The sequence below is a fragment of the Carex rostrata genome, chromosome 10 (genome assembly GCF_964058835.1).
Source record: "Carex rostrata chromosome 10, lpCarRost1.2, whole genome shotgun sequence".
NCBI classification, from domain to species: domain Eukaryota; kingdom Viridiplantae; phylum Streptophyta; class Magnoliopsida; order Poales; family Cyperaceae; genus Carex; species Carex rostrata.
Genome location: NC_135927.1, coordinates 9,287,236 through 9,312,291, shown reverse-complemented (window position 1 = coordinate 9,312,291; position 25,056 = coordinate 9,287,236). Strand labels below are relative to the sequence as shown.

General features: G+C 36.9%; 2 protein-coding genes, 1 long non-coding RNA gene, 1 other non-coding gene and 1 pseudogene across 4 annotated transcripts; 3 read left to right on the top strand and 2 right to left on the bottom strand.

Moving 5' to 3' along the window:
- Positions 1 to 55: 55 nt before the first annotated feature.
- Positions 56 to 1,312, top strand: LOC144560265 (aspartic proteinase nepenthesin-1 pseudogene; annotated as a pseudogene).
- Positions 1,313 to 1,630: 318 nt separating this feature from the next.
- LOC144560264 (uncharacterized) lies at positions 1,631 to 4,080 on the bottom strand. The gene is made up of 4 exons (XM_078309430.1): positions 2,903 to 4,080; positions 2,695 to 2,825; positions 2,225 to 2,601; positions 1,631 to 2,147 (listed from the first exon to the last, which is right to left on the bottom strand). The coding sequence occupies exons 1-4, from the start codon at positions 4,047 to 4,049 to the stop codon at positions 1,631 to 1,633; spliced, it is 2,172 nt and encodes a 723-aa protein (XP_078165556.1). The 5' UTR covers positions 4,050 to 4,080.
- On the bottom strand, positions 4,081 to 5,067 carry LOC144560850 (uncharacterized). Its single transcript, XR_013513495.1, has 3 exons — positions 4,989 to 5,067; positions 4,790 to 4,886; positions 4,081 to 4,567 (listed from the first exon to the last, which is right to left on the bottom strand). It is a non-coding gene; the product is annotated as an uncharacterized LOC144560850 (long non-coding RNA).
- A 10,937-nt stretch (positions 5,068 to 16,004) lies between these two features.
- On the top strand, positions 16,005 to 16,111 carry LOC144561135 (small nucleolar RNA R71). Its single transcript, XR_013513618.1, has one exon. It is a non-coding gene; the product is annotated as a small nucleolar RNA R71 (small nucleolar RNA).
- A 3,284-nt stretch (positions 16,112 to 19,395) lies between these two features.
- On the top strand, positions 19,396 to 20,103 carry LOC144560263 (protein VACUOLELESS GAMETOPHYTES-like). Its single transcript, XM_078309429.1, has one exon. It carries the CDS (start codon positions 19,396 to 19,398, stop codon positions 20,101 to 20,103), a length of 708 nt encoding a protein of 235 aa, XP_078165555.1.
- Positions 20,104 to 25,056: the final 4,953 nt, after the last annotated feature.

Here is a 25,056-nt window from a genome sequence, read left to right as displayed (position 1 = left end):
TCTAAAACCAATATCCACAGCAATATCCCCTCTCTACAATACAATGGTGCAACCCATGGTATCAATATCAACCCTGCTGCTCCTCCTCCCACTGTTTAATCTATCTCATTCTCTCCCTGACGGTTTACGAACCGAACTAATTCACGTTGATTCTGGCGGAAACTTCACCAAGTTTGAGTTGCTGCAACGCATGGTGCAGCGTAGCAAGACCAGACGCCGTTATCTTGCTTCCAGCGATGTCACCATACCATCATTTCCATCCAGCGGTGAGTACCTGGTAAATATATCAATCGGTACACCAGCACAACCCTTTGTTCTAACCCTAGACACTGGCAGCGACTTCGTCTGGACACAGTGTTTACCTCTTATTCATTACTTCAACCAATCATATCCTTTTTTTAATCCTCGGAAATCCTCTACTTTCTTTTACACACCATGCGAATTTGAATTGTGCAATGAAATTGACATCTCTCAACCTAAGTGCTCTACGGACAACCTCTGTGAATACAATAGTAGCTATGGAGATGGTTCATACACAAGCGGTTTACTCGGAAAGGAGACCTTTACCTTGGGATCATTTGAGGTTACCAATATGTTTTTTGGATGTGGAAACAACAACAAGGGAATCTTCAATTCAAATGAATGCGGCATAGCCGGCTTTGGCCGTGGTAAATTGTCACTAGTTTCCCAACTCGGATATGATAAGTTTGCCTATTGTTTCACAGCCTTTGGTAAATCTAAAAGCAGCCCTGTTTTGTTTGGTTCATCAGCTGATTTAGCCAGATATGAAAAAGGAAAGATCCAATCAACACCATTGCTCCTCCATCCAATTTATACATATTATTACCTTACATTAAACAGCATAACAGTTGGTGCAGAGCTCCTAAAAATACCCAAATCCTATTTTGCCGTGAATCCTAATGACGGCAGTGGTGGGGTGATCATTGACTCAGGAACAAGCCTCACTCACTTTCCGAATCCAGTTTTTGAGATGGTGAAATCAGCATTTATATCTCAAGTAGATCTACCAGTGGTGCCAGATCAGGACCTTCTTTGCTTTGATTTGACATCAACCTCCAAGGAGGAGTTGCGACTGCCTCCGTTCATTTTCCATTTTGACGGTGCCGATTTAGAACTTCCTCCACAAAATTATATGGAACTATACTCAAAAACAACAATATGTTTGGCCATGTTAGGTCATAGAAACCCGCTAACAATAATTGGCAATTTTCAACAGCAGAACTTTCATGTTCTCTATGATATCCTAGGAGAGGAATTATCATTCGTTCCGGCACAATGTGACCTGTTGTGATTTCTCAAACCATTCAAGTATGGATGCTCATTATCAGATCACACAAGAAATGGGGTGTTATTCATGGTTCAGAAAATCGGAATCGGAATCGGAATCGGATTTTTGACCGCCTAGTTAAAATCGGATAAATCGGCCGGAATCGGAAAATCGGATCGGTAAATCGGGTTTTTTTGGCAGAAGCCTTGTTTTGTAGCCAAAAAATAGGAAAAAATTGATAAAAAAAATTTATAAAAAAACTATGTTAATTAAGATAATATTACACTCATATAATCCACTAATTATTTAATGTATTACAAACATTACAAATATAACATATTTTTATTGCCAGAAGCTATGCCGAGTTGGCTGGATCATCTCATCGTCCTCTGTATTAAAAAACGAATAGGGATATTGTTGTACAGGGCCAAAAAATGAAGAATTATTAGCATCCTCATATCCAACATATGGATTGTATGTGCTAGAAAATTCTGAATTACTACTTGAATTGTAGTCTGGTTGTACTCCATACGTAAATGAGCTTGAATGATATCCTCCACTAAACTCTGAGGTCCCATACATGCCATCATAAGAATTAATATTTCGATGCCTTGCTGATAGTTCATTGACATCTCTATATCGTCTTCCTGTATGTTCACTCTCTGAGGTTGGGCCCTGTGGTTGTTCCCTTTCCTGGTGGATTGGTTCAGAATCTGAATTTTGAGTTTCCAGATTTGTAATAGGGACACCATCACTACCACCACTGTCACTCTTTGAATTGTTATTATTGCCCTCATCATTAGAGACATCATCTAGCCACTCATTGTCTCTATCATCAAGAACAGCGTCTTCTTCTTCTCTGATATTAAAATAATGATTAAAATTAATTAACTATTTGTTTCACCAGTTTTAATGTATATAAAAAAATTCCATTACCTGATCCAAGTTTGAAGCGGATCATCTTCATGAAATATTTGATCAAGATCAATTATCTGATTCGAATCATGATCATATGTTCGTCTCAGTTGTCTTTCTCTTAGGCGCATGTTGTAGTGGCAAAAAACAAGATGCATAAGCCGGTTCATTTTCAAACGATTTCTTGTTTTTGTATGGATCAAAGCGAATGTGGACCAATTTCTCTCACAGTGTGAGGAAGAGACCGTTTGGCTTAAAATTCGAATGGCAATAGGTGCTAAATTTGGACATTCTTCTCGTCCATAGATATTCCACCATTCAGCCGGAGGGCACTGTTTTGCTGCTGTTAACATTTTCTCGGTAGAAAATGTTCCTAATCTTCTACGATACCGTTCAGCCTGCAAATAAATTTATTCTCATAATATATAAATATTAGAGATTAATAATAGTAAATATTCCATATCAATAAAGTTTGCACAATAATAATTTACCTCTCTTTCTGCGCTAATTTGTTTAGCCAAATCAGGTTGTAATCTTGCAATGACATTTCTAAGGCCTCTCAATACTTCAGTGTCATTTTGAACTACTTGTGAGAATTGGAATCGCGGATTGAGAAAATATCCTGAAAAGTTAATGATATTACATAAGTATTAATAAAAAAAATATAAAATAGCTTATTATTTTAAATAAATATTTTACCTGCTGCATGTATATCTCGGTGAAGTGTTTTTTCCCATCTTTTATCAATTATTTTCCACCATTGTTTGCTGCGTCTTGCACCAATACTCTTTTTGATTTGCTCTTTCGCACGATCCATTGCTTCATATAAAAAACCCATTTTGGCTTTGTCATCGCAATCCACCATTCGTAACACTTTAACTAGTGGCTCAAATAGTTGAATTGTCTCAGCAACAGAAATCCAATATCTTTCATTGAGCAAAAGATCTCTCACATTTTCAGCACCTTCTTTGTCCTTCTTTGTTTTCAACTTTCGAACTTGTTCAATCCAATTTGACTTTAGACCCATCTGTACAAGTGCATCCTTAAATGTGTATATGCTTTGTAAAGTAATGAAATTTGTTGCAAAGCGTGTGATACCGGGTCTAAGCAACTCCCGATTGTTGGTAGCTTCATGCATCAAGTTAAGAGCCCACTGATGATTATATATAAAATTTGTAAAATTTTGTGCCTTTTGAACAACATCTTTTATTTCATCAGTGTTACCAATATCTTCTAACATGAGATCAATACAGTGGGCGGCACATGGTGTCCAAAATATGTGGCCGTAATGATCCATGAGAAGGTTTCCTGCTTTCTTAAAATTTGCCCCATTGTCGGACACTACTTGGACAACACGAGTGGCACCAACTTCTTCAATCACTTCTTCAATCAAACCGCAAATGTAATTTGCACTTTTGTAATTATTCGTTGCATCGACAGATTTCAAAAATACCGTTCCTTCGGTACAATAAACCAAAAAATTAATAATATTTCTTTTATTATTAGAGGTCCATCCATCACACATTATGGTACAACCAAAATCATCCCAGTGGCTATGAAAGTTTTTTATGTGATTTTCAATTTCCCCAACCTCCATTGGTAGATATTTATTATAAATCTCATATGAATTTGGTGCACGGACCCCAGTTCCACATTCCTGTGTTGCTTCAATAGCCTTTTTAAAGTAGGCACTATCCGCAACATGTGCAGGGATACCATCATGAACAAAGAACTTTGTCCACGCTCGACCTAGATATTGTTTTGCATCTTTTATACCCCTTAGCACAACATTAGAAATTTTGGGTTGTCGACTTGTTTGTTTTGAGTGTAAATAATCATCGACCATAGGTTGCCTATTAGCCGTCCCGATCCCTACATTCAACAGTCTCTTATTACGACCACCAAACCCTTCAGGCGCACGCATAGAAGCAGAGCGCCCTAACTCTGCTCTAGAAGATCCTTCGCCCCCCCTACATTGAAATTGTTCAACCCTGTGAGACTCTCTACTTTCTCTTAGAGCCCTATGAAGTTCGGGATCCGAGACATCCTCATCCGATAAATTTTCTGGGACTCTTGTCAACTCATCTGCTATTATTTCTTCTCGTGCCCTTGTTCTTTGTTTTTCTAGTTTTTTTCCTCGAACATATTGATTAAATTGAGCTTGAATTTCTTTTGGGACTTGAGTACATATCATAACATTACCCTTTATCCCACCCAAATGTTGTTTTCCTCTATAAATTCCACCTGAAATGATTCTATGACACCACTTACATTTTACCCTTTGTTTGTTAGCATCAACTGCTTCAAAGTGTTCCCAACCAATATCTTCTACTCTACATGTCGATTTGCCTCTATCAGCCATATCTAAATTAAATAACAAGATATTATAAATTAATTAAAAAAATTACGGAGAACAAAATTAATTAATTATTATTAGCTATTGACGAGTAATTTTCAGAACAATCGACAGAAAATTATCATAATTTATAATATATAAAAATTATAAGAGGTTGCAGAAAGAAAAATACAATTAAATGAAAAATTGCTGATTTTTTTTCATCAGTAGCATAAAAAAAATGAGAGCACCTGAATTAGTAGCGCAAGCAGAACTGAGAGCACCTGAATGAGAGCACTTGTAATTACCACCTGAATGAGAGCACTTGTAATTAGCACCTGGAAGTGGCTGCCAATAAAACCATTTACAAAGAGAAACTTGGAAGTGGCTAAGTCACATGTGTTTGTTTTTATTGTTAATAATGTATTTGTTTTTATTGTTAATACTCACTAAATTTTCATCAGAAGAACTCTAGTAAGTCACATGCATAATGTAATGAGAATCACATGCAAGAAAAAACAAATTGAACACTAGTCATGCTACTGCTGAGGGCCTTTCATTAAAAAAAGAAAAGAATGAGGGCCTTTCACTAAATAAAAGATATATACATATTAAGTTCTGAATAAGAAAAACATCAAGGGCCTATTTAAAAAAATGCCAAATATTAGCATTCTTCGGTGTTCATCTTCTCCTCCTGCACGACTTGTGTTCTTCTCCCCCTTCTCACCACGGTGGCAAAAATCAATGCCTTTCGAAAAATCAAGTCTTCGGTGCACGGTGTTCTTCTCCTCCTGCACGACTTCGGTGTACTTCTCCTCCTGCACGACTTCGGTGTTCTTCTCCGGTTCTCCCCCTTCTCACCACGGTGGCAGCGCCTTCTCAGTTCTCCATGGTTCGAACACCGAGCTCAAATGGCGCGTCTTCAGTGCCTTCTCCCCCTTTCGGGCTACCTTCTCCTCCTGCGCGCCTTCTCCCCCTTTCGGGCTGCCTTCTTCTTCTCTGAATCGACACAAAGGTGGATTCAAATGGCGCGATTTTCTCTGAATCGGCACAGAGGTTAGTCAAATTGAAATTTTTTTACTTTAAATCGTTTGAATCGGTTCAAATCGGTGTAAATCGGACCAAAAATCAGAAAATCGGCCGATTTTTTCACTGTTCATCCGCTTTTTTTGAAAAGAATCGCACCAACTTGAGAATCGGGCAAAAATCGGGTCGGTCCAGTCCGATTCCGAGTTGAATCGGCCGATTTGAATCGGAATCGGCCGATTTTACGAACTATGGTGTTATTTTCTTCCTTTTTCTAGAAACTTTTTGATAGTGTGGCTTAATAATGATTTGCTCAAGTATTATATGTTCAATATATGTAAAATTTCTTAATTTACCAATAACAAAAAGAGTTTCTTGTGCTCAAGTATAATGTGAAAATTTAGTTAACGAATGGTCTCTCTCTCTTTATATATATATAGAGATGGACTTGGGTGAGACGCGGAGTATACGCGTTTGGTGCTCCATGGTACATTTTAGCCATTTTGAAAATTCAAACAACCGATCCGAACCGCTCAACACGATCTCCATATTGAAATGTGCTTGGAGACCAAATTTTATATTTTTTGAAATTTTTTTACTATTTATTAAGCCACTTTGAAAATCGCTGATCCGGTGGTCCAGAAATTTTTACTGTTTTTTTACTGTTTACCCGGATTTTCAGATTTTCAAAGTGGTTTAATAAATAGTAAAAAAATTCCAAAAAATGTAAAATTTGGTCTCCAAGCACATTTCAATATGGAGATCACATCTAACGGTTCGGATCGGTTGTTTGGACTTTCAAAATGAAAATATGGCGTGAAGTACAAACGCGTGGTGCTCCGCGTCTCACCCAAGTCCATCTCTCTCTCTATATATATATAATATAGAGAGAGAGGTTGGCTAATATCAAATCGATTGTTCCTAATGTTCGATGCAATTAAGTTTTTTCTAATTTTCAAAGTTCAGAAAGTCAATCGAAATCATTAGATGTGATCTCTATATTGAAATGTTCTTGGAGACCAAATTTTACATTTTTCTGAATTTTTATACTATTTCTTAAAACAATTTGAAATTCGCTGATCTAACAGTGGCTTAACAAAACAGTAAAACCAGAAGCCACTGTTAGATCAGTGATTAAAGTGTCTTAATAAATAGTATAAAAATTCAGAAAAATGTAAAATTTGGTCTTCAAAAATATTTTAATATAAAAATTACATATAACGATTTGGATCAACTTTTTGAACTTTAAAAATTAAAAAACGACTTAGTTGCACCATTGGGAGAACTAATGCTGGTCAAGGCATTAGTTCCATCTCTCTTCATGTTGGCAATGAGAGACGTTGGATTGACATATGCTATTTTCAGTAAATTAATTTTGTTCTCTATTTTACGCACTTTTTGTATGTGTTATTTTTGTCATGTTTTATCAAGTATGTTTGGAGCTGTGTATAGTAAAATTGGTAAGGATATATACAGAAGAGAGACGACCAAACGTACTCAAGCAAATGACAGCATTGCGACATGAGAGCGAGAGATCATGCATGACCTCAATCTCCACAGTCCAGACAAATAGCGATATGAAAACCTAGTGTACTAATAGGTTGTGGAAGACGGCCATTTATGGTTTTTACTTTTTAGTACCATGCATAGATCGATGGTGGGTCTTGAACAACCGACAAATTAGATTTGGAAGAGATAATCAAGATGAAACAGGTGAGGGAGGTTAATAATGGGAGCGAATAGGCCAGAGACCATAAGCGAAATGTGCATAGTTAGAAAAAGTAGACAAATGCGGCAATGAATGTCAGCAATCCATTCCAAATGGTTGACTAACAAAAGTACAAATCCCATAATTCATTGTACGGCAGACAAAATCCAGCAACGCAGAGCGAATACTGAGGGGTAAGAGACGGGCTTTTATGGACCATCGTAAAAGAGGATAGATACAAATCTTGAATAACCAATGGGCTGAGTGGAAACTTGAATTTTATATAGTTTTTCTTTGACTTCGGTTAAGTCCTTTGCAATTTAAATTATGTTTAGTATCCGGTGGATGTATTTGTCATGTGCCATTCTTGATTTGCGCGAATTTTAGTAGTTCAGTACCAGTTGGATCAACTCGATCGAGGCAGCTTGTGTAATTATTGTATAGCGGGTTAATTACCTCTTCATGCAGTAGCCAACAATTAGTGGCTACATGTCAGTCGAAAACTTCCTCTGATGTTCAAAGGAGAAAAAAATTTATCCATTCAGAGATGAAGAAAGAAACTATTTTTGAGAATACAATTAAGCAAAATTAGACGTCCTCCCCATATACCTTAAGAGTAAAACAGCGGTTGAATAATATTTTTTTCTGAAGGTTAGCGGCTTTAAATGCCTACTAACAATTTGATTGATAAAAAATGTGTTTACAACAAGTCAAGCGACTCTAATTCCTAAATCTACTCATTTATTCTCACAAAAATCTCTAAATTACTTAAAATTACTCTAATTGCCCTTAATCACCTCTAAATTCTTAGATTTACTCTTTTAATTCTATTTATATATACCTGTAATCACCTGATGTGATTTTGGTAGCTTATCAATTTAATCCCTAATCCTAACACAATTCGGTCACAAGCGCATGACCTTATCGCTTAGTAATTTGGGTATCGAACCACAAGGAGGTATTTTAAGTACTGACTTACCGGTTTTCAGTAATCTAGACAAGCAAATATTGAGTGGTTTTCTTTTAAACTAAATTATAAAAATGCTGGATGAATTACCTAGATGCAGAATGAATTATAAACTAATGCAGACTAAATTCCAGAACCTCAGCCTAAATTCCAGACAGAATGCAGATTGAATTATCTGAATGCAACAGAATGCAGATTGAACTCCAGAAACAGTAAATAACGAGAAAAATCAGAGAGAATGGATATCTAGGGTTATGGTTTCACTATGATACTTTTAATTATGTATTTCTAATTGTTTTTATAATATTTGGGTTGTAATTATTGAGGGGGTGTTATCCTAAGGTAGATGTTTATCCACTTTCGTGGCTTCGCACCGTATCTAGATTAAATAGGTCTCCTACGTTCGTGGCTTACCAGTTTTAATCTAAACCCATTAAGCTATTTGATAACCCGTGTTTTTCCCAAAAGCCTTTTGGACTACTTTCGTAGCTCCGAGTACTTAAGTTTGTTTATGTTGTTCTAGCAATTTAATTTCTCCTTTCGGTCCATCACCAAATTCACCTAATATTATTTGTATAACTATGACTATTTTAAAAAGTACTTCTAATATAAATTTCTCCTTTCGGTCTCAATTTATTATTAGCGGATCCCTTAATAAAATAAGAAATAATTAAACAAACCAAGCAAGCATTCACAAACAAATCAATATCACAACCACAAATAAAATTCAAACAATTAAATTAACATAACTAAAATATCAAGTTACTCCCATATCCCTAGATAAAATGTTTAGCCAAGCATAATTTCAACACAAACACAAGTCATATTTGCTTCCATTGAAATCAGAAAAATAACAGAAAAAGAGAATAAAAACTCCCTTAAATCCAGTACAATTCCTTTGCTTCGATTTGCCTCTGGCCGACTTCCCTTCTCTTCAATTCTTTTCTTCTGGCCGAATCCTCTCTCCCAGAAATTAAAGTGCAAAGATTAAAAGCAAAAATTAAAATCAAGATGGCGTCGGTTTTGTCCAGAGCCGAAATATATCTCCTCCTCCAATCTAAACTTTTGGTAATTAATTAAATGGGCCAAATCAGCCAGCCATGCAATCCAATCGAAATGCAACTTCTATTGGAAACAAATATGCACCAGGTGAATCAGCCAACTCAAATGATTTAATTCCTGTAGAAAAGATTATTTCCTCCATTTGTTTCTCCATTCGGCTTGGATCTTTTGTGCACATGCAAATCGTACAGTTTCGTGCTCCAATTCTGCAATAATTAACAACTTGCGCAGTATCTTTTGTCTTGACTAACATTAACTAAAATAAAACTAAATGATAAACAAAATAAAATAAAACAAGGTAATTTAGGACTAATTTTGGGCTTAATCATATGTCAATTAATGCGTTAAATTATGGTTCATCAAACTCCCCCAAACTTAAACTTTGCTTGCCCTCAAGCAAAACAAATCCAAACCAGGGTTCGCGGTTGATTCTATTACCATGAGTTCCTTGAGAAAAATATGCAAGTGGAAAAACCTAGAGATCATGTTTGGGAATCAAACGTTTACCATTAAAGGTCAAAGAATTCTAAGGATATAATTAGGGTAATTTTGGTTCACACCACACATAAACAACAAATTTGTCATGACTATACTACAATACGAATAATAGACCTCCTAAATTATTTTCTTCTAGATCATGTAATTGAGAACTCTAAATTTTCTCACAAATTGACTTTTGGGGAATTGTTTCGAAGTGGGGGGCATAATAAGATATTATTTATTTATTTTCTTTTTCTCTCTTTTGTTTTTTTTTTCTTTTTTTTTATGACACATGCTTCCCTATTCTCGATAAGTTGACAATAATTAGGGTGCTTTGCATACTCATAATCCCCTTTTCCCTTATCTTCGCGCGAATACAAACATGGGGCACATGAATGCACCCGGCTACTTGTCGGGCCGAGATCAGCGGAGTACTGTGTCAGTTTTTTTTTTTTTTTTTTTTTTAATGCCCTTTTCTGTTTTTGAGCTTTCTGTTTTTCTTATACACCCCCCTTCTACTAATTCCAACATGTTTTTGCAAAATCATTTAGGTTCTCAAATCCTTGTTCTTAAAGAAAATGAATTCCAAAGAGCTATTAATCGAGCAATTTAATCAAGACAATTCGAATGCGTATTGTGGTGTTAGTAAAACATCCCCTCACTACTTCCCTTGATATCCCTTAAAATTCAATAATAAACATCCAAAACCAAACATAATTCCTAAAATTTTGCCATTTCCACATTTAACCCAAAAGAAATCATAGTTTAACCTAAATAAAAGAAAGAAAATCAAAGAGAAACTTGTAATTCCACTCCCCCAAACTTAAAATCTGCATTGTCCCTAATGCAGACATAGAGATAAAGAGAAAAATGAATAGGGAAGCTGAAAAACAGTACCTGATCATGGCTGGTGAGGAGGGTCAAAACCTTGCTTGATGAAGTATTCGTACAGCTCCTTCTGAGTCTGAGTCAAGTCAAATTGTCCTCCAAGTGTGAAGGAAAATGCAACCTATATTATTACGGATGCAACCTGCATTTTTAATGGTTGTGTTCTGAACCGCCTCCAATTGACTTCGAATTTAGCACTCATTGTTCAAAATTAATTCCTGCAACACACACAGCCAAGAAACAAGCAAAGTCTCCAAAACAAAATAATGCAAAAATGTAAATTTTTATTTTTATTTTTTATTATTATATATATTTTTTTAAGCTTGGGTTGCCTCCCAAGAAGCGCTTGTTTTAGGTCATTAGCTTGACCGTGGTTTTCACTTAAGTTGAGTGAGGATTTTCAAGGGAGATTGGAGGTCCCTTTTCGATAGGCTCGCCTGCAATGTAGTGTTTCAGCCTTTGACTATTGACCTTGAATGCGCCCGAATTTTCACTCCAAACTTCAACTGCACCATAGGGAGAGACGTGTCGTACTTGAAATGGTCCCGACCATTTTGATCTCAACTTTCCTGGAAATAGCTTAAGTCGAGAGTTAAACAAGAGAACAAGATCTCCCTCATGAAACTCACGTCGAAGGATCTTCTTGTCGTGCCAGCGCTTGGTGCGCTCTTTGTAAATGCGAGTGCTTTCATAGGCATTGAGGCGAAGCTCATCCAACTCATGTAGCTCCAGAATTCGCTTTTCTCCAGCAGCTTTTAGATCGAAGTTCAAAGTTTTGATGGCCCAGTGTGCCTTGTGCTCGAGTTCGACTGGGAGATGACACGGGCGACCGTACACCAATTTGAATGGGGTCATCCCAATCGGTGTCTTAAATGCAGTGCGGTATGCCCAAAGAGCATCATCAAGTTTCAAAGACCAATCCTTTCGAGTACGAGAAACTGTTTTCTCCAAAATATTTTTGATCTCTCTGTTTGAAATCTCAACTTGCCCACTGGTCTGCGGATCGTAGGGTGTGGCGACCTTGTGTGTGACCCCAAATTTACTCAAGAGAGCTTCAAATTGGCGATTAATGAAGTGAGAACCACCATCGCTGATCACTGCTCTTGGTACCCCAAATCTTGGAAAAATTGTCTTCTTGAAAAATCGGATCACTGTCTTTGCATCAGCCGCAGGGCATGCGAGTGCCTCCACCCATTTTGAGACGTAATCAACTGCCATCAAAATATATTTGTTGCCGCAAGATGACGGGAAAGGTCCCATGAAATTGATTCCCCAGACGTCAAACAGTTCGACTTCTTGAACATTATTGAGGGGCATTTCGTTTCTTTTTGTAATGTTTCCAGTTCTTTGGCATGCATCACAAGAGAGAACAAATTTTCGGGCGTCCTTGAACAAATTGGGCCAGAAGAATCCGGACTGCAACACCTTTGCAGCGGTTTTGGAGGGACCTGCATGACCACCATAGGACGAGGCGTGGCAGTGAAAAAGGACACTTGGTACCTCATCTTCCGGGATGCAACGTCGGTAGATGCTGTCGACACCAAGCTTAAAGAGCAAAGGCTCGTCCCAATAGTAGTATTTCAGATCGGCAAAGAATTTCTTCTTTTGTTGGTATGAAAGGTCTGGTGGGAGGACGCCGCATGCAAGAAAATTGACGTAATCAGCGTACCACGGAGCCGCCATTGATGAGATTGCAAAGAGGGATTCGTCGGGAAATGAGTCGTCAATTGGAAGGTCTTCTTCTTTATCCTTTGAGTCATGCCTAAGACGAGATAAGTGATCAGCCACGGAATTCTCTGTTCCCTTCTTGTCACGAATCTCAAGGTCAAATTCTTGCAGCAATAAGACCCATCGGATGAGCCGAGGTTTTGCGTCTTTCTTGCTCAACAAGTATTTGATTGCTGCATGATCGGTGTAGACGATGACTTTTGACCCAACGAGATAGGATATGAATTTGTCAATGGCAAATACTATCGCGAGAAGCTCTTTTTCAGTAGTGGCATAATTGGCTTGGGCTTCATCCAGAACTTTGCTCGCGTAGTAGATTGCATGGGCCCGCTTGTCTGTCCTTTGTCCCAGCACTGCACCGACTGCATAGTCACTCGCATCACACATCAACTCGAAAGGCTGACTCCAGTCAGGGGGCTGAAGGATCGGGGCAGAAATCAAGGCTTTCTTGATTTTGAGAAATGCATCCTGGCAATTCTGATTAAAGTCGAAAGGAGCATCTTTCATCGTGAGATTTGACAAAGGGCGTGCAATGCCCGAGAAGTCCTTGATGTATCTCCTGTAGAATCCAGCATGTCCTAGGAAACTTCTTACTTCCTTGACGTTAGTGGGAGTGAGCATCTTCTCAATGACTTCTACTTTTGCCTTTTCAACTTCAAGCCCACGAGATGACACAACATGTCCCAGAACAACTCCTTCTTGGACCATAAAGTGACATTTATCCCAATTTAGGACAAGGTTGACTTCCTCACATCGTTGCAAGACCTTTGAGAGATTGGTCAAGCAATCATCAAAGCCATTGCCATAGACAGAGAAGTCATCCATGAACACCTCCATGATGTTCTCGATGAATTCAGAGAAAATGGCCATCATTGCACGCTGAAAGGTGGCAGGCGCGTTGCATAGACCGAATGGCATCCTTCTATAGGCAAATGTGCCATAAGGACAAGTGAAGGTGGTCTTTTCTTGATCACTTGGATGAATTGGAATCTGGAAGAAGCCAGAATAACCATCTAAGTAACAGAAGTATGCATGATTGGCCAATCTTTCCAACATTTGATCAATGAATGGTAAAGGGAAATGATCTTTTCGGGTTGCCTTGTTCAGTTTGCGGTAGTCAATGCACATACGCCAACCGGTAACCACTTTAGTCGGAATCAATTCATTGTTTTCGTTTCTTACCACAGTGGTTCCCCCTTTCTTTGGTACTACCTGAACTGGGCTCACCCAACTGCTATCAGAAATAGGGTAAATGATACCTGCATCGAGCAATTTGAGGACCTCCTTCTTTACCACTTCTTTCAAGTTCGGATTCAATCTTCTTTGAGGCTCGATCGAAGGGCTGTGATCATCCTCCATCAAAATTCTGTGCGTGGTGATCGAAGGGCTGATACCCTTGATGTCATCAATAGTGTAGCCGATGGCCTTCTTGTGTAGCCGGAGCTCTGCGAGTAAACGCTGGGTCTGTGACTCGCTCAAGTCAGCGTTGACGATCACTGGATACGTTTCATTTGGGCCGAGAAATGCATACTTAAGGGTAGAAGGGAGAGGTTTGAGCTCTACCTTAGGTACATCATTTAATTCAGGCAAGTTGCATTCGTTGGTGCAACCTGAATTTTCAACAATGGTGCCTGCATCGCTTGGAGTACAACTTGCATTGTTCAATGCGGGCTCACGATTATCAGTGCAGTCTGCATTGTCGATTCGGGCTACACTTGCTAGCGTAAGTGGTTTGGAGTTGAGAGAGTCATGCTCGATCTCATCCACTTCACTACTCGGGGAAAATTCGACCTCGGGATCGTTCGAAAGGGATTCAGAAGTGTTTTGCGCAACAAGCTCATCAAAGAACTTTCTAACAATCCCATCAATCGCCTCAATCATGTAACATGAGTCATCATCATCAGAGGGATATTTGATGGTCTTATTAAGATTGAATTCCACCTTTTGATTCCCTAAGTTCAGGGAGAGCTTACCATTCTTCACATCAATTTGAGTGCCTGCTGTTGCAAGAAACGGTCTCCCTAGAATGATAGGAATGTGTGAATCTTCTTCCATCTCGACAATCACGAAGTCTGCGGGAAAACACATTTTGCCTACTCTTACAGCAACATCCTTAAGCATCCCCTTGGGATATCTAACTGATCGATCGGCTAATTGGAGAGAAATGCGAGTGGGCTCCAACTCACCGAGGCCAAGCTTCTCAAAGACACTTAGGGGCATCAAACTCACGCTCGCTCCAAGATCGCAGAGGGCTCTTTCGAATTTGGTGTTGCCAATGACACAAGGGATTGAGAAACTCCCAGGGTCTTCCAATTTTTGAGGCAACTTGTTCTGAAGGACAGCACTACACTCCTTTGTCAATGCCACTGTGTTACAGTCTTCGAGTTTCCTCTTATTGGACAAAATGTCCTTCAAGAATTTAGCGTAAGAGGGCATTTCTGTCAAAACATCAGTGAATGGAACATTGACTTGCAATTTTTTCATCATTTCGAGGAATTTTCCAAATTGCTTGTCAAGTTTCGCTTTGACGAATCTCTGTGGGAAAGGAAGTGGGGGCTTATACGGGGGTGGTTCGACGTACTTAGGCTCCTCACTTTCACTCTTTTTGTTCTCAATGACACCTGCATTGTCGTAAGTGCAGCCTGCATTCTTGTCAGTGTCGCCTGAATTTTCGTCAGTGCTGCCTGCATTCTGTTGTGCAGGTGTATATTTGCCAATGCAGCTTGCATCACTGTCAGTCGATATGGGCTTCATTGGTGGCGTTGGATCAATCGTGTGCTTCCCACTTCGTAGAGTCACCGCCTTGCAATGCTCTCGAGGATTGACTTCGGGTTTACCAGGTAATGTGCCTGGAGCTCTTGAAGAGGAGCTCGCTTGTTGGGAAAATTTGACGAATTGCGTTTCTAGCATTCTATTTTGGGTTGCTAGTTGGTCAATTTTCGATGCCAAATTGGAAATATTTTTGTCCTGATCATTCATTCGTTGGTCTTGTTTTGTCACAAAATTCTCAAGCAAGGTTTCTAGACTCGACTTTTGTGGGGCTGGTTGAGGGTTAAACTGCCTTGGAGCAAAACCAGGAGGTTGATTATTCTGTTGGGGAATTGCATTCGGGTTATTATTCTTCCAAGAGAAATTAGGGTGATTCGTCCAACCAGGATTGTATGTGTTTGAAAAAGGGTCATTTTGGGGCCTACCAAGGCCATTTAAAGCATTTACTTGTTCAATTTCTGACTCTTGAGATTGAGAATTGCCAAACTGGCACTCAAGAGTTGAATGGTCACCAATCCCACAATTATCACAAGAAAGGAGGTTACCTGTGCTGACTGCATTTACGTTAAGTTTATCTAACCTCTTTGTGAGAGCATCAAACTTGGCAGAGAGAAGTGTGACTGCATCAATCTCATGCCTACCTGGTGTAGCCCTTGGTGCGGCTGGTGTAGACCTTTCTGAAGTCCATTGATGGTGGTTGAGAGCCATGTCCTCAATCAATGTGTATGCATCATCCACCCCGCGATTCATTAATGCTCCATTTGCAGCTGCATCAATGGTTAATCGAGTGTTATAATTCAATCCATTGTAAAAGGTCTGAACTATCAACCATTTCTCTAAACCATGATGTGGACAGGACCTAATCAATTCCTTGAACCGTTCCCAAGCCTCATAAAGAGACTCACCATCTTTTTGGACAAAAGAGGTGATTTGGTTCCTAAGTTGAGCTGTTTTGCTAGGAGGAAAATACTTAGCAAGAAAGGCCTGAGCAAGCTCCTCCCAGGTAGTGATGGTACCAGCTGGTAACGAATGTAACCATACCCTAGCTCTACCTGTCAGTGAGAATGGGAATAACCTAAGTCTAATGGCATCATCAGTCACACCATTAACCTTAAAGGTATTACAAATTTCAAGAAAAATGGACAAGTGTAGGTTTAGGTCCTCATTTGGTAAACCAGTAAATTGGTTCTGTTGGACCATTCCCAAAATTGCAGTTTTAATTTCAAAATTGTTTGCAGCCACTGTTGGTGCACGGATGCTGGAAGTGATGTTTTGCGTGGAGGGGATGGCGAACTCGCGCAAAGATCTCGGTCGTTCCGCCATCGGTGGTGGTTCTGTGCCAACAGGGATGGTTTGATTGTTGGGGTCAGCCAGTTCTGGATGACTTCTCAGAAATGCACGAGTTATCGGCCGATGAGCAACAGGGGCCAGAATCGTACGAATCTAGAAAAAGAAATAGATTAGTTTAAAGAAAATAAGGAAATAAAAACAAAAAAAGAAAATATCTAGTCTCACTTACAAACCGGTTGTACCAATATTCCGTTACCTCCCCGGCAACGGCGCCAGAAAAGCTTGATGTGATTTTGGTAGCTTATCAATTTAATCCCTAATCCTAACACAATTCGGTCACAAACGCATGACCTTATCGCTTAGTAATTTGGGTATCGAACCACAAGGAGGTATTTTAAGTACTGGCTTACCGGTTTTCAGTAATCTAGACAAGCAAATATTGAGTGGTTTTCTTTTAAACTAAATTATAAAAATGCTGGATGAATTACCTAGATGCAGAATGAATTATAAACTAATGCAGACTAAATTCCAGAACCTCAGCCTAAATTCCAGACAGAATGCAGATTGAATTATCTGAATGCAACAGAATGCAGATTGAACTCCAGAAACAGTAAATAACGAGAAAAATCAGAGAGAATGGATATCTAGGGTTATGGTTTCACTATGATACTTTTAATTATGTATTTCTAATTGTTTTTATAATATTTGGGTTGTAATTATTGAGGGGGTGTTATCCTAAGGTAGATGTTTATCCACTTTCGTGGCTTTGCACCGTATCTAGATTAAATAGGTCTCCTACGTTCGTGGCTTACCAGTTTTAATCTAAACCCATTAAGCTATTTGATAACCCGTGTTTTTCCCAAAAGCCTTTTGGACTACTTTTGTAGCTCCGAGTACTTAAGTTTGTTTATGTTGTTCTAGCAATTTAATTTCTCCTTTCGGTCCATCACCAAATTCACCTAATATTATTTGTATAACTATGACTATTTTAAAAAGTACTTCTAATATAAATTTCTCCTTTCGGTCTCAATTTATTATTAGCGGATCCCTTAATAAAATAAGAAATAATTAAACAAACCAAGCAAGCATTCACAAACAAATCAATATCACAACCACAAATAAAATTCAAACAATTAAATTAACATAACTAAAATATCAAGTTACTCCCATATCCCTAGATAAAATGTTTAGCCAAGCATAATTTCAACACAAACACAAGTCATATTTGCTTCCATTGAAATCAGAAAAATAACAGAAAAAGAGAATAAAAACTCCCTTAAATCCAGTACAATTCCTTTGCTTCGATTTGCCTCTGGCCGACTTCCTTTCTCTTCAATTCTTTTCTTCTGGCCGAATCCTCTCTCCCAGAAATTAAAGTGCAAAGATTAAAAGCAAAAATTAAAATCAAGATGGCGTCGGTTTTGTCCAGAGCCGAAATATATCTCCTCCTCCAATCTAAACTTTTGGTAATTAATTAAATGGGCCAAATCAGCCAGCCATGCAATCCAATCGAAATGCAACTTCTATTGGAAACAAATATGCGCCAGGTGAATCAGCCAACTCAAATGATTTAATTCCTGTAGAAAAGATTATTTCCTCCATTTGTTTCTCCATTCGGCTTGGATCTTTTGTGCACATGCAAATCGTACGGTTTCGTGCTCCAATTCTGCAATAATTAACAACTTGCGCAGTATCTTTTGTTTTGACTAACATTAACTAAAATAAAACTAAATGATAAACAAAATAAAATAAAACAAGGTAATTAGGACTAATTTTGGGCTTAATCATATGTCAATTAATGCGTTAAATTATGGTTCATCATCACCCTAATACCTTATCTTCATCACGCTCCATGACCGGATCCGCTCTTCCAACCGCTGTCGCACTCCGACGACCGGATCTACTCACTGTCAGGCTTTGATCAAGATGAGGACTCTATGCTTCGAACTCCGACGATACCGCGTTCTCGGCTCTGTTCGGTTCCCTCCTCTCTCTCTCGTTCTCCTCCCCGCTAAAAATCAAATAGAGTCGAGCGAAAGAGAGAGGAGGGCATGATGCATCAGAGATGAGATCTACAAGTAGTGAAAATGACGGATGGATATGGAGTGTGGATTGGGGAGGAAAAGGAGAGGGGAAGAAGGGAGGGAGTGTGTGTGGCCCAGCAGTTGAATAATAAAATATCAATTTTACTAGTTTAGTGGAATCGACTGTCCTCAACTTGAGAATCAGTTTGTGATCGAGTTGCAAAAATAATGTTTTTCGTATGTGAAGTTGAGACTTGAAACTCTAATGAAAAATATATCTCTTGTTGATATTCAATATATAGTTAAGTAAATTGAACTCCAACTTTTATGTAAAAAATGTTGTGCTACTATTTAACTAGTGGATATAGTCGGAAATCTTCTAGCATTGGATTTAGTTGCAGTGCAGGCCTAGCTCCTTTCTTTTCCTAGGAATGAGGGACACGGTTGTTTAAATGTCTTTATTTTTTTAAATTTAAGACCCGTATGCATTTTCATTAATCAGGACAAATCAGTTACACATAATTTTGTACCAGTACATACAACAATATTATATTATTTTAATACACTAGCTCATTATTCATTAAATTTTTACAGTTCAACTTTAACTAAATTAATTCTAAAATTTATAAATTCTATATAAGTATTTCATTCGGAAAGTAATTAAAACGATTTTAACCATTTAGATTGCTAGTTGGTAACCAATTTAATAAATTATGGAGCTGACTCCCAAAGTCTATCAAGCCATTTAACTTTCACTTTAAAAAAAAAAAAAAATCCCAAAGTCTTGGTGTAACTTTAAAAACAGATTTACTCTTTGTACATTTACATTCAACTATGCACGTGCCTCCTCTCTATAAATGGCTTCCCAATGTACATAACGTTCAGAACAAAAATAAAGAGGCATAACCAAAAATTATGGAGAGCATCAACAATGAGGACAAAACCATGATCCACATCAGCCACCTCCACCCGCTAAAACTCATTGAATCTCCTGAACCAAAACCAATGTGTCACGCATGCAACATGCTGTGTTCCAATCAGTCCTACGGTTGCATTCAATGCTATTACTTCCTTCATATTACCTGTGCTACAACCAAACGGACCATGGACCACCCCTCACACCCAGCCCACACCCTGAAGCTTGAGTTAACTCCACCTTACCACAATGGACCTTATGGGTGTGATGGTTGTGGGGTCGATGGCACATCCTTCTGCCTCAGATGCGGAGAGTGCAGCTACGATCTCCACCTCCCTTGTGCTGCTATCCCTCATCAAGTCAAACACAGTTCGCACCCTCACCAGCTCACTCTTGTTTACGAGAATCCATATTCGCCAGACACGGAAGGCGCCTTCTGTAACTTGTGCATGAAAGACCTAGATGTTAACAAATGGTTTTATCTTTGTACAAGTTGTGATTTTGGTGGTCATGTTGAATGCTTCTCTCCAGAAAAACTAGAAGTGTTGTCGCCCGGTCTTCAGGAACCGCATCACATGGAGTCATATGGAGCCGCACAAGTTGGTAACCAAACCAACAATCTGCTAGAGCTTCAGTTGCAACTGAGACGGGCCGGCCAAGCAAATGCTATTATCAATGCTGGCCACAGCTTAAGTTCCCTCGCATAATGTGTGCTACGAGAGAGTACATCGGATATAATAATTCCAATTTGTCGTTTACGTACTTATAATTACTGCATGTATTATTTTTGTCATTTTGACATATATGTTTGGAACTGTGCATGGTTAAATTTGCAGGGATATATATGGAGGATTGAGGCTTTTTTTAGGCATGTGGGAGAAGGATTTGTGAGGAAGGATAGGTTAGGACTATTTGCATATAAGATTATGATACATAGAAGGATGTGGCTTGATCAGTGTGTGGTTTCATCCATTATGGATTGTATTTTCTTTTTCTGAGTTTATATATGTTTGTATTAAAACTGCAGTAATGGAAAAAATTGTCTTTTATTTTAGTTGCTCTCGGGTGGCGGTGATCATGTTGCAATTAATGTCATGAACTAATCTTATTTTAAGTCAATGACTTCAAATTTAATGCTTAAATTAAATAAGCAACTCTTATTAGATGAAACTATTCTAAATTCAACAAAAACGAAGCAAGAGGAAATATATAACAAGCGCTGAAGAAGACCTATAAACAGAATTAAATATTTAACAGACTTCATTCATTTATTTTGCTTAGTTCAGTACATAAACAGAAGACCCATAAATATAATTGTGTTCTCCATATTAAAATGTACTTGGAGACCAAATTTTATGTTTTTTGAATTTTTTTTTACTATTTTTTTATGGATTTTTGAAAATCACTGTTTTTCACAATAAAAAAATATATGAAAAAGCAGTGATTTTTCTAAAAAAATAAAAATTTTGATCTCCAAGTACATTTTAATACGAAGAAGAACATGTTGACCACTTCAGATCGACTATTTGAATTTTGAAAAACACAAAAATGAAGTCATAATGGTATAAAACTTTCTTTAAAGAATATAATGAAATTCGCATTAAACTTCATTTAAATAAAAACAAATGAAATTTTTTCCTAATTAGAACAAGTCTATTTTCATCAATTTATTAATAATAAAAATTTAACAAGATACGTACATTAATTAAACAATTTAGTTCGACTACATTTATTATATTATTGAATTTCTAATTTGTAATTATATTTTCACCCTTTTACGTCAATAATGAATTTGGACTTTTGATGGATAATTTAATGTTATTCGTTGACAATATTTAAAAATAAAGCATATCGACAGAATTACTTGATATTGCCATTTTTTAGATTGTCCTTGCGGTAATTTAATTACATTAAAAAAAGGAATACAAGGCAATATAGTGCCAAAAAGGATCCATTACCAAAAAATTATGTATATGAATTAATTTGATGATTTTGTCCCGAAGTAAGTGGAATGATTCAAATATAAGTATTAGAATGAACAGAACGTTGTGATGGTAGAAAAAAAAAATCATAAGACATGTACAATTATGTTCAATAACACCATAAATTTATGATAAAATTAGTGTTGACTCAAAAATATTCTTGTGTTGACTAAGCAAGGTTGACTCGTTGTAAGGTAACATGCCAATTTGCTATTTGAAAAAGGAAATTACTTGTTCAATTACTCCATTCTTTCTTTCGGATTGCTAATATCATTATTAATTGAATACTAGTATTGTGTCTGCGCATTGCCGATGAGAATATATTATAGGGGGAATTTCATGTATATCCCTCAAAAGTTTCAATATTACATATTTATCCCTCCAAAATCAGTAATTACATATTTATCCTTAAAAATTCTAGAAACTCACACATTTGTCCAATCCATCACATTTAACATTGATTTTCTATGTATTCCCAATTTACCCTTCTTCTATTTCTCCTTCTAAGGCTGGTGTGTTAGAAAGTAGTATTAAACTGTACCACTACTAGTACCAGTATTAAACCGCACCATACCAGTACTGAATCGTACAGTACCAGTCAATGAAATAGATGAAATTTGAACAGTGACTGGTACTCAAACTTGATGCGTTTGATGAATTTTGATGAGTTTGAGTACGAGTACAGTACTGACACGATTCAAGCAATGTATTGGAACTTAATTTATTGGACCTGACATCTCTTTTTTCATCACTTTTCATCATACATTGATGAAATTTTTGTACTTAATAAAATTTGATTCGTTTCCAATTTTGATGAGTCTGAGTACTGCATTGATGAACCGTACAGTACCAAAATCAGCATGTTTCAGAAACACAAACATTATGAAATTTTTAGTCACCGGTAGTATAATAAATAAATTATGAAACCATAATCATAATCAGCATTAGATAAAAACAAAAAACTTGTTATTTTCCAAAAGAATCAATATTGTATTGTACCAACAAGTTTTTAAAAGTCAGTATGGTAATAGTGCGAGTGACTCGGCCACGTTCTCCTATCTAGGTCTTGAGAAATCGTTGGCAGTCAAGTTTAGAGAGAGGGGCGATTCAACATATGATGCCATATTGGAGAGGGGTGAGACGAAGAGGAGAAATTTAAGGCAGGGGCGAGAGAAATAAAGAGGGGAGGCGACGAAGAAAGCCGAGAGAAATCTCTAATTTAAACCGTTAGGACAAAACAGGAGGAAAATTATGTTGGCACGTTTGGGGAGAAGAAGTGGGAGGGATTTGACGCTCCCACACGTCAACATATTAGAGAGAGAGGGAGGAAGGGTATAGTGGTCATTACAATATTAATTAATATTATAAAATATAATTTACAGATTTAAAAAATATTATTTAATTATTTTTAAAGGTATTTGATATATTATATAGTTAGATTGGATAAATATGTGAGTTTTTATAATTTTTAAGGATAAATATGTAATTATTGATTTTGGAGGGATAAATATGTAATATTGAAACTTTTGAGGGATATACATGAAATTCCCCCTATATTATAATAGCACACAAAAAAAAATTCATACAAAATGTCATATTTTCATCAAAAAATTTAGAATAAATAACAAATAATATTTCATAAATAACATATTAAATAACATCTACATGTAAATAACATTTCTTAAATGACATATATGTTTTTCATCCTTTTAACATATTTTCATAAAAAAAATAGCATACAAAGTGACATATTAAATGATATATCTACAAATTTAATATTTAATTTTGTTTGAATTTTTTAAAAGTTAATTATTTAATTAAATTATGAAAATAAGAATTATTAATTGAACCCTCTTTCATAATAAAAATTGTACCTGGCACTACACAACAAAGTAATGAAGCAATTATGGAGAAATAGTTGACCAAATGGTGATGTGTCATATCATATATTCAAAGAGAACCGAGTAAATAAGTAATATCCTTCTCCAAATAACAAAATGACATGGTACCTGATAACGTGCGAAGTTCTTTAGTCAACTTGAGAATTACGACTTTGTTTAATAAACTGAGGTGATGTTTGTCGTATGCGGAAAATTTAAGTTCAACAAACAAATTTTATTGATCATGTTAAATTTTTGGGTAAACTCTAATTTAATCGATCATGTTATGGTCTTGTCCAATAAAATTGTGTTATTATATTTCCATCCAACCCAACTGTTAATTACCAGATAATTCTGAAATTTTTAAACCATTTAACTTAATTATCATTAAATAACTAGTACACAGACTTGATTGTCTCCCTGATCTCGAGTAAATTGCAAAATATACATATAGAGTCCGACTAATATGATTTTAGCAACATTTCAGCTGAAGTGCGGTTAACTTTGCAGCCGTCCGATCTGAATTTAGATGTGGGTTGTGATGATCATGGGTAATGGTTAACGAAACGCTATGTTAACTAGCTGAGTTCACGAAAGACGCGCGTATTGCAGCCAGAACCCTTCTTTGGTGTTCATCTCTTTCTCCAGGGAGTCGTCTCTCCTCCACCTCTCTCTTTCTCCATCTCTCTCGTGCTATGAATCTATGATCATCTTGGCATATATATTCCTTTTTTTCACTTTTTTTTTTAAGTTCAAATTGCACGAAATAACCGCAAGGTACAAAGAACAACAATCATCTCCTATATTTTTTATTTTGTTGAAAGTTTAATGGGAATTTCATTCTTTAGGACATTTTTCCGTCCCAATCAGACAAGAAAAAAGATGCAATTGGCATATCAAACCAACAAATTTTGGATCTATTAATTTTGATTTTTTTTTTCCTGATCCAATCAAGTTGCTTATCAAATCGGATTTGTTAAGGTTATGAATACATTAAAATAATTTATAGATATTGTTGTCCTACCTGTCGTTATTAATTTGAAGCTAACCCGTACGTATAATTAGTTTTGAAAACCTCACCAAGGAGTTCGATACACTTTGACAATGTATTAATTTAACAAATTAAAAAGGAATGAATGGAAGTTTTAATTGTTCTTTGTTTCTCTATTTTACCGCTTATTAACAATTTCTAGTTTATGGTTAGTTTTGGTTTTAATTTATATTAGTTTCATCTAATATGAATAGCTTAGTTTAAGCCTCGAAGTTTTAAGTCATGGACTTCTCAGTTCATGACATATTGCAACATGATCAATCTGCCACAAGAAAGCAACTTACCGATATTAATGGAAAAAATTTCCTTCACTTCAATTCAAATACAAAGAAAACTAAATCATAGAATGATAAAGATTAAATGATACAATCCATATATAATGGGAGAAACCACCCTGAGTCAAGCCACATCGAAGCTCTATCGTGCGCATTGGTAGCAATTAGTCCTCACCAGCCCTACCTCACAAATCCTTTCTCCCAGAGATATAAATCCTTGCCAATTTAACCATGCATAGCTCCAAACATACATGTCAAAATGACAAAAGAAAAAAAATATATAATATTTGCGTAAATGATAAAATATAATCAATTTATCAAAAATAGCTAGCATATGTCATATCCAACGTCTCTCATAGTGAACATTATCCCTAAAGATGTCGAGTGCAGCTTGATTGGCATCCCTCGTTATAGTACTGGCAATTATTTGCTCCTGAAGCTGTTGCTGTAGTTGTGCGGCTTCATGTAGTTG

Bases quoted from the DNA above. Each gene is read 5' to 3' on its own strand.
- LOC144560264 (XM_078309430.1), bottom strand. From the start codon at position 4,049: ATGGTCGATGATTATTTACACTCAAAACAAACAAGTCGACAACCCAAA. The intron at 2,826-2,902 runs GTAAAATATTTA...TTAACTTTTCAG, and splicing joins CCGAGATATACATGCAGCAG to GATATTTTCTCAATCCGCGA. The intron at 2,602-2,694 runs GTAAATTATTAT...ATTTATTTGCAG, and splicing joins AAATTAGCGCAGAAAGAGAG to GCTGAACGGTATCGTAGAAG.
- LOC144560263 (XM_078309429.1), top strand. From the start codon at position 19,396: ATGGAGAGCATCAACAATGAGGACAAAACCATGATCCACATCAGCCAC.